The following is a 14,914-nucleotide window of genomic DNA, read 5'->3' as shown; positions in this document are numbered from 1 at the left end:
TGTCCACGCCATCTTTATGAATTCGGGCGATGGGCTCTGAATCGCCTAAAATTTTATGGGTCCATCAGAAATGGTCTAATGAACAATAGTTATTGCTTCACCACTATTCCTCATTTTTAGCATTTTAGGGCCATAAAACAGGAATTAAGGATGATTTTTAATTTTTCGTGCGCTAATACCCACGCCATCCTCATGGATTCAGCCGACGGGCTCCAAATCGCCTAAATTTTTTAGGACCCTTCAGAAATGACTTAACGAACAATAGTCATCGCTTCGCCATGACCGTTCCTTATTTTTTGGCATATTAGGGCCATAAAATACGAATTCAGTGCGATTTCCAATGTTTCGTGTGTTAATGTCCACGCAATCTTCATGAATTCGTGCGACAGATACCGAATCGCCTAAAATTCTATAGGCCAATCACAAACAACCTAATAAATTATATTCATTAATTTTCCACGACACATCCATATTTTTTGGCATTTTAAGGGGATAAAATAGGAATTTAAGACGATTTTTAACTTTTCGTGTGCTTTAGTCCATGCCATCTTCATGAATTCAGGAGACGTGCTTCGAATCGCCTAAAATTTTATGGGCCCATCAGAAATGACCTAATGAACAAAATTCATTATTTTTCCATGACAGTTCATCATTTTTGGCGTTTTAGGACCATAAAATAGGAATTTAGAATCATTTTCAATTTTTGAGTGCTAATGTCACGCCATCTTCATGAATTTGGGCGATGGGCCCCGAATCACCTAAAACTTTGTGAGCCCATCAAGAACCACCTAATGAAAAATAATGATTACTTCGACATGATTGTTCCTCTTTTTTTGGTGTTCTAGGGCTATAAAACAGGAATTCAAGGCGATTTCCAATTTTTAGTGTGCTAATGTCCATGCCATCTTCCTGATCGAGGGACAGGCTCTGAATTGACGAAAATTTTGTGGCCCCACAAAAATGATCTAATGAACAATAGTCATTACTTTTTCATGACCATTCCTCATTTTTTGGCATTTTAGGGCCACAAAAAAGGAATTCAGTATGAGTTTTAATTTTTCGTGTGCTAATGTCCATGACATCTTCATAAATTCGGGCGAGCTCTGAATAACCTAAAAACTTTTGGGCCCATAAAAAATGACCTAATAAATAATAATTAATATTTTGCCATGTCCATTCCTCGTTTTGGCATTTAGGGCCATAAAACAAAAATTCAAGACGATTTTCGATTTTTCGTGTGCTAATATCCACGCTATCTTCATGAATTCGGGCAACGAGTTTCGAATCACCAAAATTTTGTGGGCTCATTAGAAACGACTTAATGAGAAATACTCATTGCTTCACCATGTCCGTTCCATTTTTTTAATACTTTATGGCCATAAAACAAGATTTTAGGATAATTTCTAATTTTTCGCGTGCTAATGTCCACGCCACCTTCGTGAATTCAGGCGACATGCTCTGAATTACCTAAAATTTTGTGCACCCCTCAAAAACGACCTAATAAACAATAATCAATATTTTTCAATGACATTTCCTCATATTTTGATGTTTTAGGGTTATAAAAACAGGAATTTAGGATAATTTTTAATTTATCGTGTGCTAATGTCCATGCCATCTTCATGAATACATGCTACAGGCTTCGAATCGCCTAAAATATTGTGGGCCCATCGAAAACGACCTTACGAACAATAGTCGTTGCTTCGCCGTGACCATTCCTCATTTTTTGGCGTTTTAGGGCCATAAAACATGAATTCAGGACAATTTCTAATTTTTCGTGTGTTAATGTCCACGCCATTTTCATGAATTTGAGCGACGGGCTCCAATTAGCCTAAAATTTTGCGGCTCCATCATAAATGATCTAATGAATAATATTCATTGCTTCGCCATGACTGTTCCTCAGGTTTTGGCATTTTAGGGCCATAAAACGGGAATTCAGGATGATTTTTAATTTTTATATGCTAATGTCTATGCCATCTTCATGAATTTGGGCGACAGGCTCCGAATCGCCTAATATTTTGTGTGGCAATCAGAAATGACCTACTGAACAATAGTCATCACTTTGGCATGATTGTTCCTCATTTTATGGCATTTTAGAGCCATAAAACAATAATTCAAGTTGATTTTTGATTTTTCGTGTGCTAATGTCTATGCCATCTTCATGAATTTGAGTGAAGGGCTTCGAATCGCCTAAAATTTTATGAGCCCATAAAAAATGACCTAATGAATTGTAACGACCCGACCGGTCGTTTTGAGCATTTGCACTTTGCTCGGTAGTTTGAGGGCATGAGTAGCTCTGTATGATGTATTACAACTATATGAATGGTCGATTTTGATTTTCAGGTTATTCGAAATCGATTGGGAAGAATGAATTTTATCATTAAAGCTTTAAGTTGGAAGAGTTGACCAAGTTTGACTTTTATGAATTTGATCTCAAAACGGAGTTTTGATGGATCCGTTAGGTCCGGATGGTGATTTTGGACTTGAGCGTATACCCGGATTTGCATTTGGATGTTCCTAGAAGGATTCGGCACTAATTGGCGAAAGTTGGAAAGTTCATAAGTTTGATCGGAAGTTGACTTTGATGATATTGGGCTCGGATTATGGTTTCGGAAATTTGAATAGCTTCGTTATGTTATTTGGGACTTGTGTGCAAAATTTGGGTTCATTTCGGGTTGATTTGATATGTTTCAGCGCGAGTTTTGAAAGTTGAGAGTTCAAAGTTCATTCAAATTCGAATAAGGTACGATTCGTGATTTTGCTGTTGTTATGCGTGATTTGAGGCCTCGAGTATGTCCGTATTATGTTATGGGACTTATTGGTATGTTTGAACGGAGTTACGAGGGGCTCGGGTGAGTTTCGGGGTAGTTTCAGACCATTTCTAGGCAATTTTTAGTTGCTGATTTTTGGCTACATGGGTGTACATTGCGATAGCATGGATTTGGTCGCGATAGCAAAGAGAAAAATAGGAAAAATGGAGTTGTGACCGCAAAGAGAAAAATAGGAAAAATGGTTGCGATAGCCTTCACGCGATCGCATAGAAGTAAATCTCTGCTGCACTGACCCGACTTTGGAATTATAATTTGCAATCTATAAGTAATTTGAAGATGATTTAAAAATAAAAGTTGTTGCCCTTTGTGTACAGTTTTCAGAAAATTAAACTGTTTATCATTTGGAGTTTTGTACAAAAAGTTATGGCTAATATACTATAAGCTATCTTATAATAGTTTGGAAGGGTTAAATGAAAGGTTCTTCATCATGATCGCAGAGAAATGGCCGTGATCGCATAGGGTAAAAATTGTCCTGCAAAATTTTGTAATCGCGATTGCAAGGTTTGTGGCTGCGATCGCGAAGGGTACCCCTGGAACAATGTATAAAGTACTCTATTTCGAAGGTTTCACACATTTTTGCATATTTGGAGCTATGGAGCTATGGAGCTCGGATTGAGATAATTTTTGAAGCGATTTTTGCCATATGGATTGGGATAGTGTTCTCTACTTATTTTTATTATATTTCATGAATCTATCTTTGTTTTTGGCATTTGATTGAGGATTTCAAGAGAGAAAGTGGGGATTTTGTCTAAAATTTCATAGAGTGTATTTTCGAGATTTAAAGATCGATTCAGAGTCGAATTTGGATGAAACTAGTATGATTGAACTCAAAATTGAATGGGTTGTCAGATTTTGTGAGTTTTTTCAGGTTCCGAGGTGCGGGCCCGAGTTTGATTTTCTTGGTTGATTTTGGGCTTTTGAGTAAAGATTCGACATTTATCAATTGGAATTATTTTCTTAGACTTTATTTGATGTATTTGAGTTTCTTTTGGCTAGTTTCGAGCCGTTCGGAGGTCCGTACGTGTAGGATGGTATTTTTGGAGCATCGTTGTCTTGCTCGGTATTGGATTTATCTTGTTCAAGGTAAGTAATACTTCTAAACTTGGTGCTGAGGGTATGGACCCCAAATATGCGTGATATGTGTTTAGTGTTGAGGTGACGCACATGCTAGGTGACGGGCGTGTTTGCGTGCACCGTGTGAATTGTGACTTGGTTATTTCTGTGGTACTATGTAGTCACCTAATCTCATTTGTATCCATGAAATATCTACATGCTAGACTGATTGAGCTGTGATCCATGTTAGAAACTATGTCTGGGCTATATGTTTATCCTTTTAGGACCCACTGGGGTCATTTTTGCTGTTGAGTTATCTGTTTATATTGAAATTACATACTCAGTCATACGCATTCATCTACATATCATATCCCAGTCTCTATCGCCATTTATCGATACATCACATCATTATTTTTGAGCTGATTTTCATGACATTGTGAGCCTGAGAGACTGGAGAGATTGATGATTGAGTGACGTCGAGGGCCTATTTTTGAGTGATATTTATGGGAGCGGGCTGCACACCGCAACATGTTATTATGATTTACGTCATGGTTGGCTTATTATAGCGCTTGGGTTGAAAGAGTCCCTCCGGAGTCTGCACACCCACGGTGAGCGCAGGTACCAATGAGTGTGAGTGCCGAGAGCGAGTGCTGAGTGACTGTGAGGACTGGGTGACTGGGAGGAATGAGTGGATTGATACTCGAAGAGTATGCATATGGTTGTTCACTATGTTGTATCGCATTCAACATGCGCATTTGTCATATATGCATAGAGATGCATTTTTCTCATATTGTATGGTATCACGTCATTCATGACTTCTCATACACATTGACATATAGGCATATAGATGTACTTTCCTCATGCCATTTGATAATGAAATATTTACCTGTGAAAAAGTTTTGGGAAGAAAAATCACAGTTTTCAGACTTACTCATATTTTTGGTGATTTTGGCAAAAGATTTGAGTTTTATTGTAATACTTGAAAAGCAAATGACTATTTTTCCGGAACTGTGAACGAGATGAGCATTTTTATCGTAGAGTTATTACTTGTGTTACTTTCATTATATTGTTATGAACTGTTACTGGTTATTAGTGTCAGACTCTGACCTTTGTCCCAGCTCGTCACTACTTTCAACCTAAGGTTAGGTTTGTTACTTATTGAGTACATGGGGTCGGTTGTACTCATACTACACTTCTACACCTTGCATGCGGATGTTGGATGTTGATGTTGTTGTGCACGGCGGGAACTGAATTTGAAGATGTACTTGCGTTCTAGTCATAGCTGCCTCTCGATCATGGTAGCTTTAGAATTTTAATTTGTTAATGTATATTTCAGACAGATGATGTACTTTATTTCATAACAGCTTTGTAAACTCTAAATCTTTGAAGCTCATGATTTGTACTACCAGTCCTTGAAAAATGTATTAAGGTTCGGTTATTTTATCTTTTATTTGATCTCATTAAATTGGATAGTTGTTAATTGGCTTACCTAGCGGGTTGCGTTAGGTGCCATCACAACTAGTTAAATTTTGGATCGTGACATGAATAATGGTCATTGCTTAACCATGACCGTTCCTCTTTTTTTTTTTTTTTTAAATATTTTAAGGCCATAAAATAGCAATTCAGGATGATTTTCAATTTTCTGTGTGCTTTAGTCCACGCCATTTTCATAAATTGGGGCGATGGGCTCCGAATCGCCTAATATTTTATGGTCCCGTCAGAAATAGCCTAATGAACAATAATCATCGCTTCATCATGACGATTCCTCATTTTTTATCGTTTTAGTACCATAAAATAGGAATTCACTGCGATTTTTAATTTTCGTATGCTAATATCCACGCCATCTTCATGAATTCCAGTGACGGACTCCGAATCGCCTAAAATTTTGTAACCCATTAGAAATGACCTAATGAACAATAACCTTTTCTTTTCCACAACCGTTTCTTATTTTTTAGAATTTTAGGGCCATAAAATAGAAATTCAGTTTGATTTCCGATTTTTCGTATGCTAATGCCCACGCCATCTTCATGAATTCGGGTGACTGGCTTAGCATCGCCTTAAATTTTGTGGGCCTATAAAAAATAACCTAATGAATAATAATCATAGCTTTACCAAGACCGTTACTTCTTTTTTTTTTTTGAAATTTTAAAGCTACAAAACAGAAATTCAGAACGATTTTTAATTTTTTGGCGTTTTAGGGCCACAAAATAGGAATTCAGGACGATTTTCGATTTTTGTGTGTTCATGTCCACGCTATCTTAATAAATTCGAACGACGGGCTCCGAATCACCCAAATTTTGTGGGCCCATCAGAAAAGACCTAATGAACAATAGTCATTGCTTCAACATGATCGTTCCTCATTTTTTGGTATTTTAGGGCCATAAAACAGGAATTTGGAACGATTTCAAAATTTTCGTGCGCTAATGTCCATGCCATCTTCGTGAATTGACGGGCTCCAAATCGCCTAAATTTTTGTAGGCCTATTAGAAATGATCTAATGAATAATATCATTGCTTCGCCATTACTGAACCTCATTTAGGGCCATAAAACATGAATTCAGGATGATTTCCAATTTATCGTGTGCTAATGTCCATGACGTCTTCATGAATTCGGACGACGGGTTCTAAATCGCCAAAAGTGTGTTGGGCACATCAGGAGTGACCTAATGAACAATAATTATTGTTTATCCATGAATGATCCTCAGTTTTTGGTATTTTAGGGGCATTAAAGAGGAATTCAGTACGATTGCTAATTTTTCGTGTGCTAATGTCCTCGCCATCTTCATGAATTCTGGCGATGGGCTCAGCATCAGCTAAAAGTTTTTGGGCTTATTGAAAATTACCTAATGAATAATAGTCATTATTTCGCCATGACGATTCGTTATTTTTTTGAATTTTATGGCCACAAAATAGGAATTCAGGATGATTTTCGATTTTTCATGTGCTAATTAATGTCCATGACATCTTCATGAATTTGGGTGACGGACTCCGAATCACCTAAAATTTAATGGGCCTATCGCAAATGACCGAATAATAATCATTGCATTGACGTGACCGTTCCTCGTGTATTGAGATTTTAGGGCCATAAAACAGGAATTCATGATGATTTCCGATTTTTCGTGTGCTAATGTCCACGACATCTGCATGAATTCGGGGACTTTGTGGGCTCATCAGAAACAACTTGATGAACAATAGTCATTACTTCGCCAAGACTGCTCCTCATTTTTTGGCATTTTAGGGCCATAAAATAGGAATTTAAGATGTTTTCCAATATTTCATGTGCTAATGTCCACGCCATCTTCATGAATTCGGGCGACGGGCTCCAAATCGCCTAAAATTTTGTGGGCCCATTAGAACCGATTTAATGAACAATAGTCAATACTTTTCCATGATCATTCCTCATTTTTTGGCGTTTTAAGACCATAAAACAAGAATTTAGGACTATTGCCAATTTTTCGTATGCTAATGTCCATGTCATCTTCATGAATTCGGGCGGCGGGCTCTTAATCGCCTAAAATTTGGTGGGCCCATCGTTTCTGATGGGCACATAAAATTTTAGGCAATTTAGAGGCCGTCGCTCGAATTCATGAAGATGACATGGACTAAAGCACACGAAAAATTAAAAATCGTCATAAATTCTTGTTTTATAAAACGCCAAAAAAAAGAGTGGTCACGGTAAAACAATGACTATTGTTCATTAGGTCGTTTCTGATGGGCCCACAAAATTGTAGGCGATTCGGAACCCGTCGCCCGAATTCATGATGATGGTATAGACATTAACATACGAAAAATCGGAAATCATCATGAATTCTTGTTTTATGACTGTAAAACGCCAAAAAACGAGGAATAGTCATAGCGAAGCGATGACTATTGTTCATTAGGTCGTTTCTGATGGGCCCATTAAATTTTAGGGGATTCGGAGTCCGTCGTCCTAATTCATGAAGATGGCGTGGACGTTAACATACAAAAAGTTGAAAATCATCCTGAATTCATACTACTCTTTTTTTCTTTGTGAGTACTCGTATAAAGTCTTAATAAGGAGAATGGTACGTCTAATCCAGATCGAGTTGCAAATTTTCGTATTTAACTCAAAAATACAGAGAGTCACACAACCAAATTGCTCAGTTAAAGTTCAGCCAATGATACAAAAATAATAAAGTAAAACAAAGATATGGAAAATGAGTTTTAATAAAGAATTATTGGCCCAAACTGGTAAGACCAGCAGATGGAGACAGGAAGTAAAAGATTGTTAGGTCAATGTGACTCTACTGCTACAATTTAGCAAGATAACCAAGTTATTTCCAGGGGAAAATCCACAATGTAACATGTGGTTGACGTGAACCAAGTAGCATGTGTCCCGACTGTATATGTATTAAGAAATTTACTAAATATCTATAAATATTTGACTACGAACCCACTTATTATTGTAATTAGCTTGACGTCGTTGTAGCAACCCATAAACTCAAAATCCTTGATCCGCCTCTGATTACTTCTGGTCTTCATTGCACTTATACATGCTCAGTTAAGCATATACAAACCAGTAAAGTAACTATTACGTGATACACAGATGATGTCACTCTATAAGCGCGAAAGCACTTCAGAACATTTAGCAGCAGCAGCCAATCCACTAATGATAGCCCCTTCAACATTTGGACTAACACAAAAATCTCCGCATATTGCCAGCCTTTTCTTCGCGTCCCAAAGGCATTTCTCATCTCCTGCTATGCTTGTTGCTGGAAATGCACTGCCCCTGAGATATTCACATGCAATAGCAGTATAATTATGATATGAAATAGAGTACAACATAAAAACGAAAAAACTGCGCGCGCCTTGAGAGAAGAGAGAAGAAAGGATGGTGTCTTTATAATTCTATCTTTTTTCTTAGAGGGCAGAACAGAGATAATTTTATAGAACTAGTCGACGCGGCAATTCTACATTTTCCAGGAATGCATGTCTAAGCACTTCAAACAACAGCACGACTATACAACTCCAGGCTGATTTTTATTTCATGCCTAATAAGGTTCCAAGACATAATTTCAGCTCAAAGATGCATAATTGCGGATTGCCTCTCAACAATGAGAAATCTATAATTATCTACATATTTCTGTTGGATAATGGTCATGTCTTGGCTATCTTGAGCCTACATCTACTATTCCATCGGGTACATGCATCCTCCCGCTAATACAATTTATACAAATATCAGATATCTCAGCCCGCAAGGCTTAAACTACAGGGAAGATATCACCTATCATTTTTTGTATCTACTGGAATTCGGACCCTAGTCACCTATGGTCTTAAATCCAGCTTTATCGACCAGGCCACACCCTGGGGTGAAGAACAAAGAAATTAATATTATCATGGCATTTGGACTAAGTAATCAGAATTCCTGATTACATCAAGATAAGTCACGAAATGTGAAGAGCACTACAGGCACAATTTGATATGTGATTGTAGGAACAGCTAAAGTCCCACTGTTCTGAAGCCGATACCAGAAAAAAAATAAGGAAAATTCCCCGCTCCCCAACAACAACAAAAAAACGAGAATATTTGGATGAGAAAAATTGATAAAAATAATGGATTATTCACAAGTAGGTATAATAGCCTATAATTAGTTGTGGTAGGTAATCAAACCATATAGTAAACAGAATGCATCCACCAATTAGAGGGTGATTAAGTCCAGATGCGTCGTTGAACTTGTAAGTGATGAACAGTAATTCCTTACGTGATTGGATAGCTTGATAGGCCTTGTTAAGATATACTAAAAGAAATTTTCAAGTGCTTATTGGATATGCCAAGGAACAGCTCCATTATTAGGAAAATTCAAAGGGAGAATATTTTGTCTGTTTCAGAAAAAGGATTGCATGCAGTAAACGAAATCTGAAACTAAAACTGAGCAGTTGTATATGTTAGATACCAACCATCGATGAGCTTTCTTAAAAAATGCCTGAGGTATATTGAGCTTTGTGCTTTGAAATTCTTGAAATAGTTCTTCAGCTACTTTTGTTAATGTTGCACTCGAAGGCTTCTGAAGGCCTGTCTTGGCAATAACATCCCGAGCATACTCCGCAGTTGAGTGCAACACCCAGCATTCACTTCATTGGGGGAAAGAAAAGCGCAATATGATCAAATACAGCACTAGTATATATAGGTGGAAATATTATGCTCAAGTCTCCTCACAACATTAATCTGCTACATCTATTTTTTGTTTGTTGTTGTCAGTCACAATATTGATCTTCTCATTAACAACATAAACATATACCTATTATGTGAACGTCCTGGTTTGCTGCTGTCACAGTGTGCCCAACGTAGAACTTCTGAATTCTTGAACGAGAAGCCTCTTATTGGTATCTCAAATATGAAAGAAAGAAAGACATATTCCATCAGAAATTCTTGTCAACTAGTTGAGGCTAAGCAGAAAAAAATCACTTTTTTATTTCGATCTAGTGATGGGATCATTCAATTAAATGCTTGTTCCTATAACCATTTTAACGTACTCAGAACAAGCAATGAAGTATAACATCAGACGCATTTTAGAAGTTAGCTGAATCTAAACAGAAATGAGTAAGGGGCAAGGTAAAGTGTATTGACGACATGTCTACTAAAAGAAATGTATCTATGGGCAGAGCATATCTTACCTCAGACAAAGGCTCTTCAAACGCCAGCATGAGAGCAAAGCGCGGACTAACAGGAATTTCTGTTATCTTCAACGGTATTTCTGGAAATTTGCCCATGTCTACATGAAAGGAGCTAAGACCTCATAAATAACATTGCTAACATGTCTTGATTGAAAGAAGGTTACATTTCTTATACTGGAAAAAGAATTAGTCATGATCCAATAATAGTCCGCTCAAATGCAAATCTTGTTAAGTTATCAAAAAACACCAGCATTTAAAAAAGAAAAAGTGATCAATGAACGAAAAACCAGTCAGTCTGACATAAATATATGTCAAAAATATATGAGCGTAACATATACACAACAGATAACACGCTGAAGAGTTTTGCATGACAACACAAAAGCAAGGAGTAAAATATGCATGAACATAAACAGACTCTGTTAAATACAATCATCATTAAGTAAACCCTCATATTATTCCTTCTTTCTGGATCACATTGACCAAATATATTTAGATAATCAATTCAATTTATCTTGAGGCGAGGGTCTATTGGAAACAGACTCTCTACCTGCACCGGGTAAGGGTAAGGTCTGGAAACACACTACCCTTCCCAAACCCCACTCGTGGGATTACACTGGGTATGTTGTTGTTGTTGTTGGACCTGAACCATTAAAATATGGAATGGCCACTAGCGTATTGTAAAAACACGAATAAATAACTGGAAGTAAATGGCATATCTCACAAAAGCAACTACTACATATTTTATTATGTGGGTCTTAAATAATGCAACTGCAATCAACTAACCCTTGAATCAAACCAATGAAATTATAAACCAACAAAAAGAATGTACGTAGAGATATGTCTTACCAATAGGCATAGGTTTTCCTGTTACATTAGTGAACTTGGGAGAAAATGTACTTTTATCTGATGTCACGACTCCCGTAAAATAACCAAGACTTTCGCCATCTAAACCCATCAATGACCATGAATCTTCATTATCCAACCACTCCAACCTCCCAACACCTACCCCGAACCTACTTTGAACTCCTACACAGTTCAAATAGAAAATTAGTAAACTCAGGTAGGTGGTAGTTCATGTTAATTAGGGAAAAGCATTTCAAAGAATGAAATCCAGCAATATCGATAACATACCAGGCTCCTGGCATAATGATTTACAAATTGAATTCATTCCTGGAAAACCGACATATTTCTTGTCCGAACTTTCCTGAATTAAAATAAGAGTAAGAGAAAGAAGTATTAGTAAAACCTTATTATTATATGCATGTCAACCCTGTGGCTATGTACTATTATTAAATTGCTATGGCCGTAAAGCGCAAAATGTTCTGTAGAGGAAAGGAAACACATTTGCTTTTATCATTTTCAGTAGTGGTTAGAGCCAATACATATCAATGTTCTTTCTTTATCTCAATGATCTTACATTTGATCATTTATTAGGAATTTCCCAAGATAAACTGCTGACAAATCTTGAATAATCCCTTAGTTATGACATGTTTGAAAGTTCAATCCAAGTGAATAAATTGAATAAATGTATAGACCTATAGTCATCCACATGAATAGTCAAAGAGAATCAAATCTTTTTATTTTCAATCTTTTTTATCTTAAATATTGACACAACCTTACCAACCTATCAAACTCATTTAAAAAAAATAGTGAATGTAAAAGAAAACAAGCAAGCCCCCCCCCCCCCCCCCCCAACCCCCAAAAAAAAAAAAAAAAAATTTAGAAACAACAATTAAACACGAGCTACAAAGAAATAGTCCTCAATGTGTAGAAAATGACAATGGTCAGAGATATTATAGTAGGAATAATACATAAAAAAGGCGGGCAGGGTCCGAGAAGGGTCACATCCCGAGAGTTATGATGTAGGCAACATCCCACATTCATGAAGGGAAGGGAAGGGCCACACCCAAAGGGTACGATGTAGGCAGCATTCTGCGTTCACGCAGGGTTCGGGGAAGGGCCGCATCCCAAGGGTACGATGCAGGCAGCCTACCTTGATGCAAGCATCAACGGAGATATTCTAGTAGGAATAATACATAAAGAAGACTAAATACTAATACTGGAAATTTGTGGAACCTCTTCAATATCAAGAAATTGCTTAGAAGCAAAATCAAAAGTAGCAAATTTTTCTTTCCACTCAGCAACAAGTCCTTTTGATTGCCAGTCACAAATAAGTCTCAGCACATCAGGATTACTGGCAGTGAAATAAGGAGCACCGTGATCAAAATACAGCTCCCTCCCATCTTCAGCCTTTTCCCTAATTAAAGATCAATTTTTTACAAAAAAACCCATTACATCAATTCTTGATTATAGTTAAAACATTTCAATAGGAGCAATTAATGGTAATTAATTATAAAGAAAAGGTATATTACCTTCTTTGAGACATGCGGCCACCTGGGCCTCTAGCAGACTCAAAAAGGGTAACTGAAATTCCATTCTTGGCCAAAGTTGATGCACAAACAGCTCCTGAAACTGAAAAAAGAAACCCATTTTTGTTAGTTTTGTAATCAAATTTTCACAATTTTGGACAAGAATGGAATATCAGTTGTATTTGGTGGCTTACTTCCACTACCAATGACTGCAACTTTGGCAGCAACACTTGTCATGATTATAGCAATAGAGAAGAATTGATTGAAAAAAGTATTGGTCAAATTTGATGTATTGGAATTAAAATAGAGTGATTGAAAAAAGTAGGAGTTGTTATTTATCCACATCCATCTTAGGAAAAAAAGAGTTGTGTCCTTTAAATGCTACCCAACAAAAGTAATGTTTGCTTGTTTGATATTTACGGCTATGGTGGGGTTGTATTAAAATCTTGAACCAAATTCTTTTAAAGATTGCAGCTTTTCATTACTATTAAGTTAGGAGATGGTAATATCAGGCTTCATTCTCTTTTAGTTTTATGAAATCCAAAGACTTCCCTTTTTGTTGTTTTAGAAAATTCCTATTTTCCCCTTCTTGACATGGTGGATTAATATTGGCTTCTAACTATACTACTCCATAATTTAGCAAATAACTAGATTCACTGTCAAATACAGTGCAAACATCTTTGTCTATGATTACTTTGAATTTATAGATATGTTATCCCATAAGAGATAAAAAAAAAAGTATAACTATAATACTTAGGCCAGTTTGTATGCATGTCGATTAATTTTACAGAGTACCACTTATTTTCATCGGAGGCGGACTTATCCTTTGGGTAGGAGGATCAACGTCTCCCAGTAATTTCGGAAAAAATTATATATATATATATATATATATATATATATATATATATATGATTGACAACCTAAGATTTAAATCATATGCAATTGCATTGGTTGATTTAGGAGGCACAACTTTGACTTTTAGTGTTTCGATTTCGACCTAGCATTTGCTCAAATTTTGGTGCCCCTCCACTTTCACTTAAGTTTGGACAGACGAAAGAAATCACCTACTAATATTTTTATCTTCGCATGAACACAAGAAATATAAAGATCCATATTACATTACAAGGACTAAGCTCACTTGACATTGCTGCAATTAATTGGATTTTCAAAAAGTGGAAAAAGGTGACCTAATGCTAAGAAAGAATAAAGTAGTGAAGGGCTGTTATTATTACTACTACAAAAACAACACTTCACTATAAAAATCAAGTTTTTTCGAACCAATTTTTATGTTATGTTATAATATATATTCTCTATAACAGCACTTCACTATAACATGTAAAAATATTCGAAACAAACGAGATTTGAATATACTGTTTAGTAGAAAAGAACATAGGAATAGTCAACTCCCAATATTTTGAATCAAGTTGCCTACTTTTGAAGTTTATAAGCTCAAATTCTTAAGCTGACATAGAATTTCGTTTGTGGTAGGCATATATAACTTGCTCTATATTCTTTAGACTAAACACAACCTGTAATTCTTCTTTATATACTTTTATTATCATGTAATTCTGGCTAATTAATACTCTGCGTATTTTGCAAGATGGTGTGAAATATAATACTAAGATGATAAAATCTTATAATATTTACTCATTTTTATATATACTCTGTGTAAACATAATAGCATCACTTCTCCTAAAAACGTATTAAGCAACAATATTTATCAGGTACACATATATTTTTTTCTCGTATAAACATAATCTTTAATTATGTATTAAAGTTGCACGAGCTATAAAAGTGGTTATTTGAATTTCATTTTTGGTTTCATTCTAGGTACAGATGAAAACGATTGGTGTGTGTTTCAAAATTTTGAAAAACAATTTATTCAATGAAAAAGCTTTTAGAGTGAGTGAGTTTTTAATATTTGAAAACACTTTTACCGAATGATATTTAATTACAAATTTTATAAAGCTTTTTTATTTTTTTTAGTTTTACTTTTCAGAAATTTTTTCACTTCTTTTTACACAATTTTA

General features: G+C 36.0%; 1 protein-coding gene across 1 annotated transcript; it reads right to left on the bottom strand.

Moving 5' to 3' along the window:
• Positions 1 to 8,052: 8,052 nt before the first annotated feature.
• On the bottom strand, positions 8,053 to 13,336 carry LOC104117795 (uncharacterized). Its single transcript, XM_009628903.4, has 9 exons — positions 13,079 to 13,336; positions 12,888 to 12,987; positions 12,592 to 12,772; positions 11,647 to 11,719; positions 11,362 to 11,541; positions 10,516 to 10,613; positions 10,140 to 10,228; positions 9,799 to 9,972; positions 8,053 to 8,630 (listed from the first exon to the last, which is right to left on the bottom strand). Exons 1-9 carry the CDS (start codon positions 13,227 to 13,229, stop codon positions 8,459 to 8,461), a joined length of 1,218 nt encoding a protein of 405 aa, XP_009627198.1. The 5' UTR covers positions 13,230 to 13,336; the 3' UTR covers positions 8,053 to 8,458.
• Positions 13,337 to 14,914: the final 1,578 nt, after the last annotated feature.

The sequence above is a fragment of the Nicotiana tomentosiformis genome, chromosome 8 (assembly GCF_000390325.3).
Source record: "Nicotiana tomentosiformis chromosome 8, ASM39032v3, whole genome shotgun sequence".
Lineage (NCBI taxonomy): Eukaryota > Viridiplantae > Streptophyta > Magnoliopsida > Solanales > Solanaceae > Nicotiana > Nicotiana tomentosiformis.
This window is presented reverse-complemented; position numbering and strand designations above follow the sequence as displayed.

Coding starts and splice junctions, on each gene's coding strand:
- LOC104117795 (XM_009628903.4), bottom strand. CDS start 13,229: ATGTGGATAAATAACAACTCCTACTTTTTTCAATCACTCTATTTTAAT. Junction 12,988..13,078: donor TGCAGTCATTGGTAGTGGAA/GTAAGCCACCAA, acceptor TTCTTTTTTCAG/TTTCAGGAGCTGTTTGTGCA. Junction 10,229..10,515: donor TTGAAGAGCCTTTGTCTGAG/GTAAGATATGCT, acceptor TTCATATTTGAG/ATACCAATAAGAGGCTTCTC.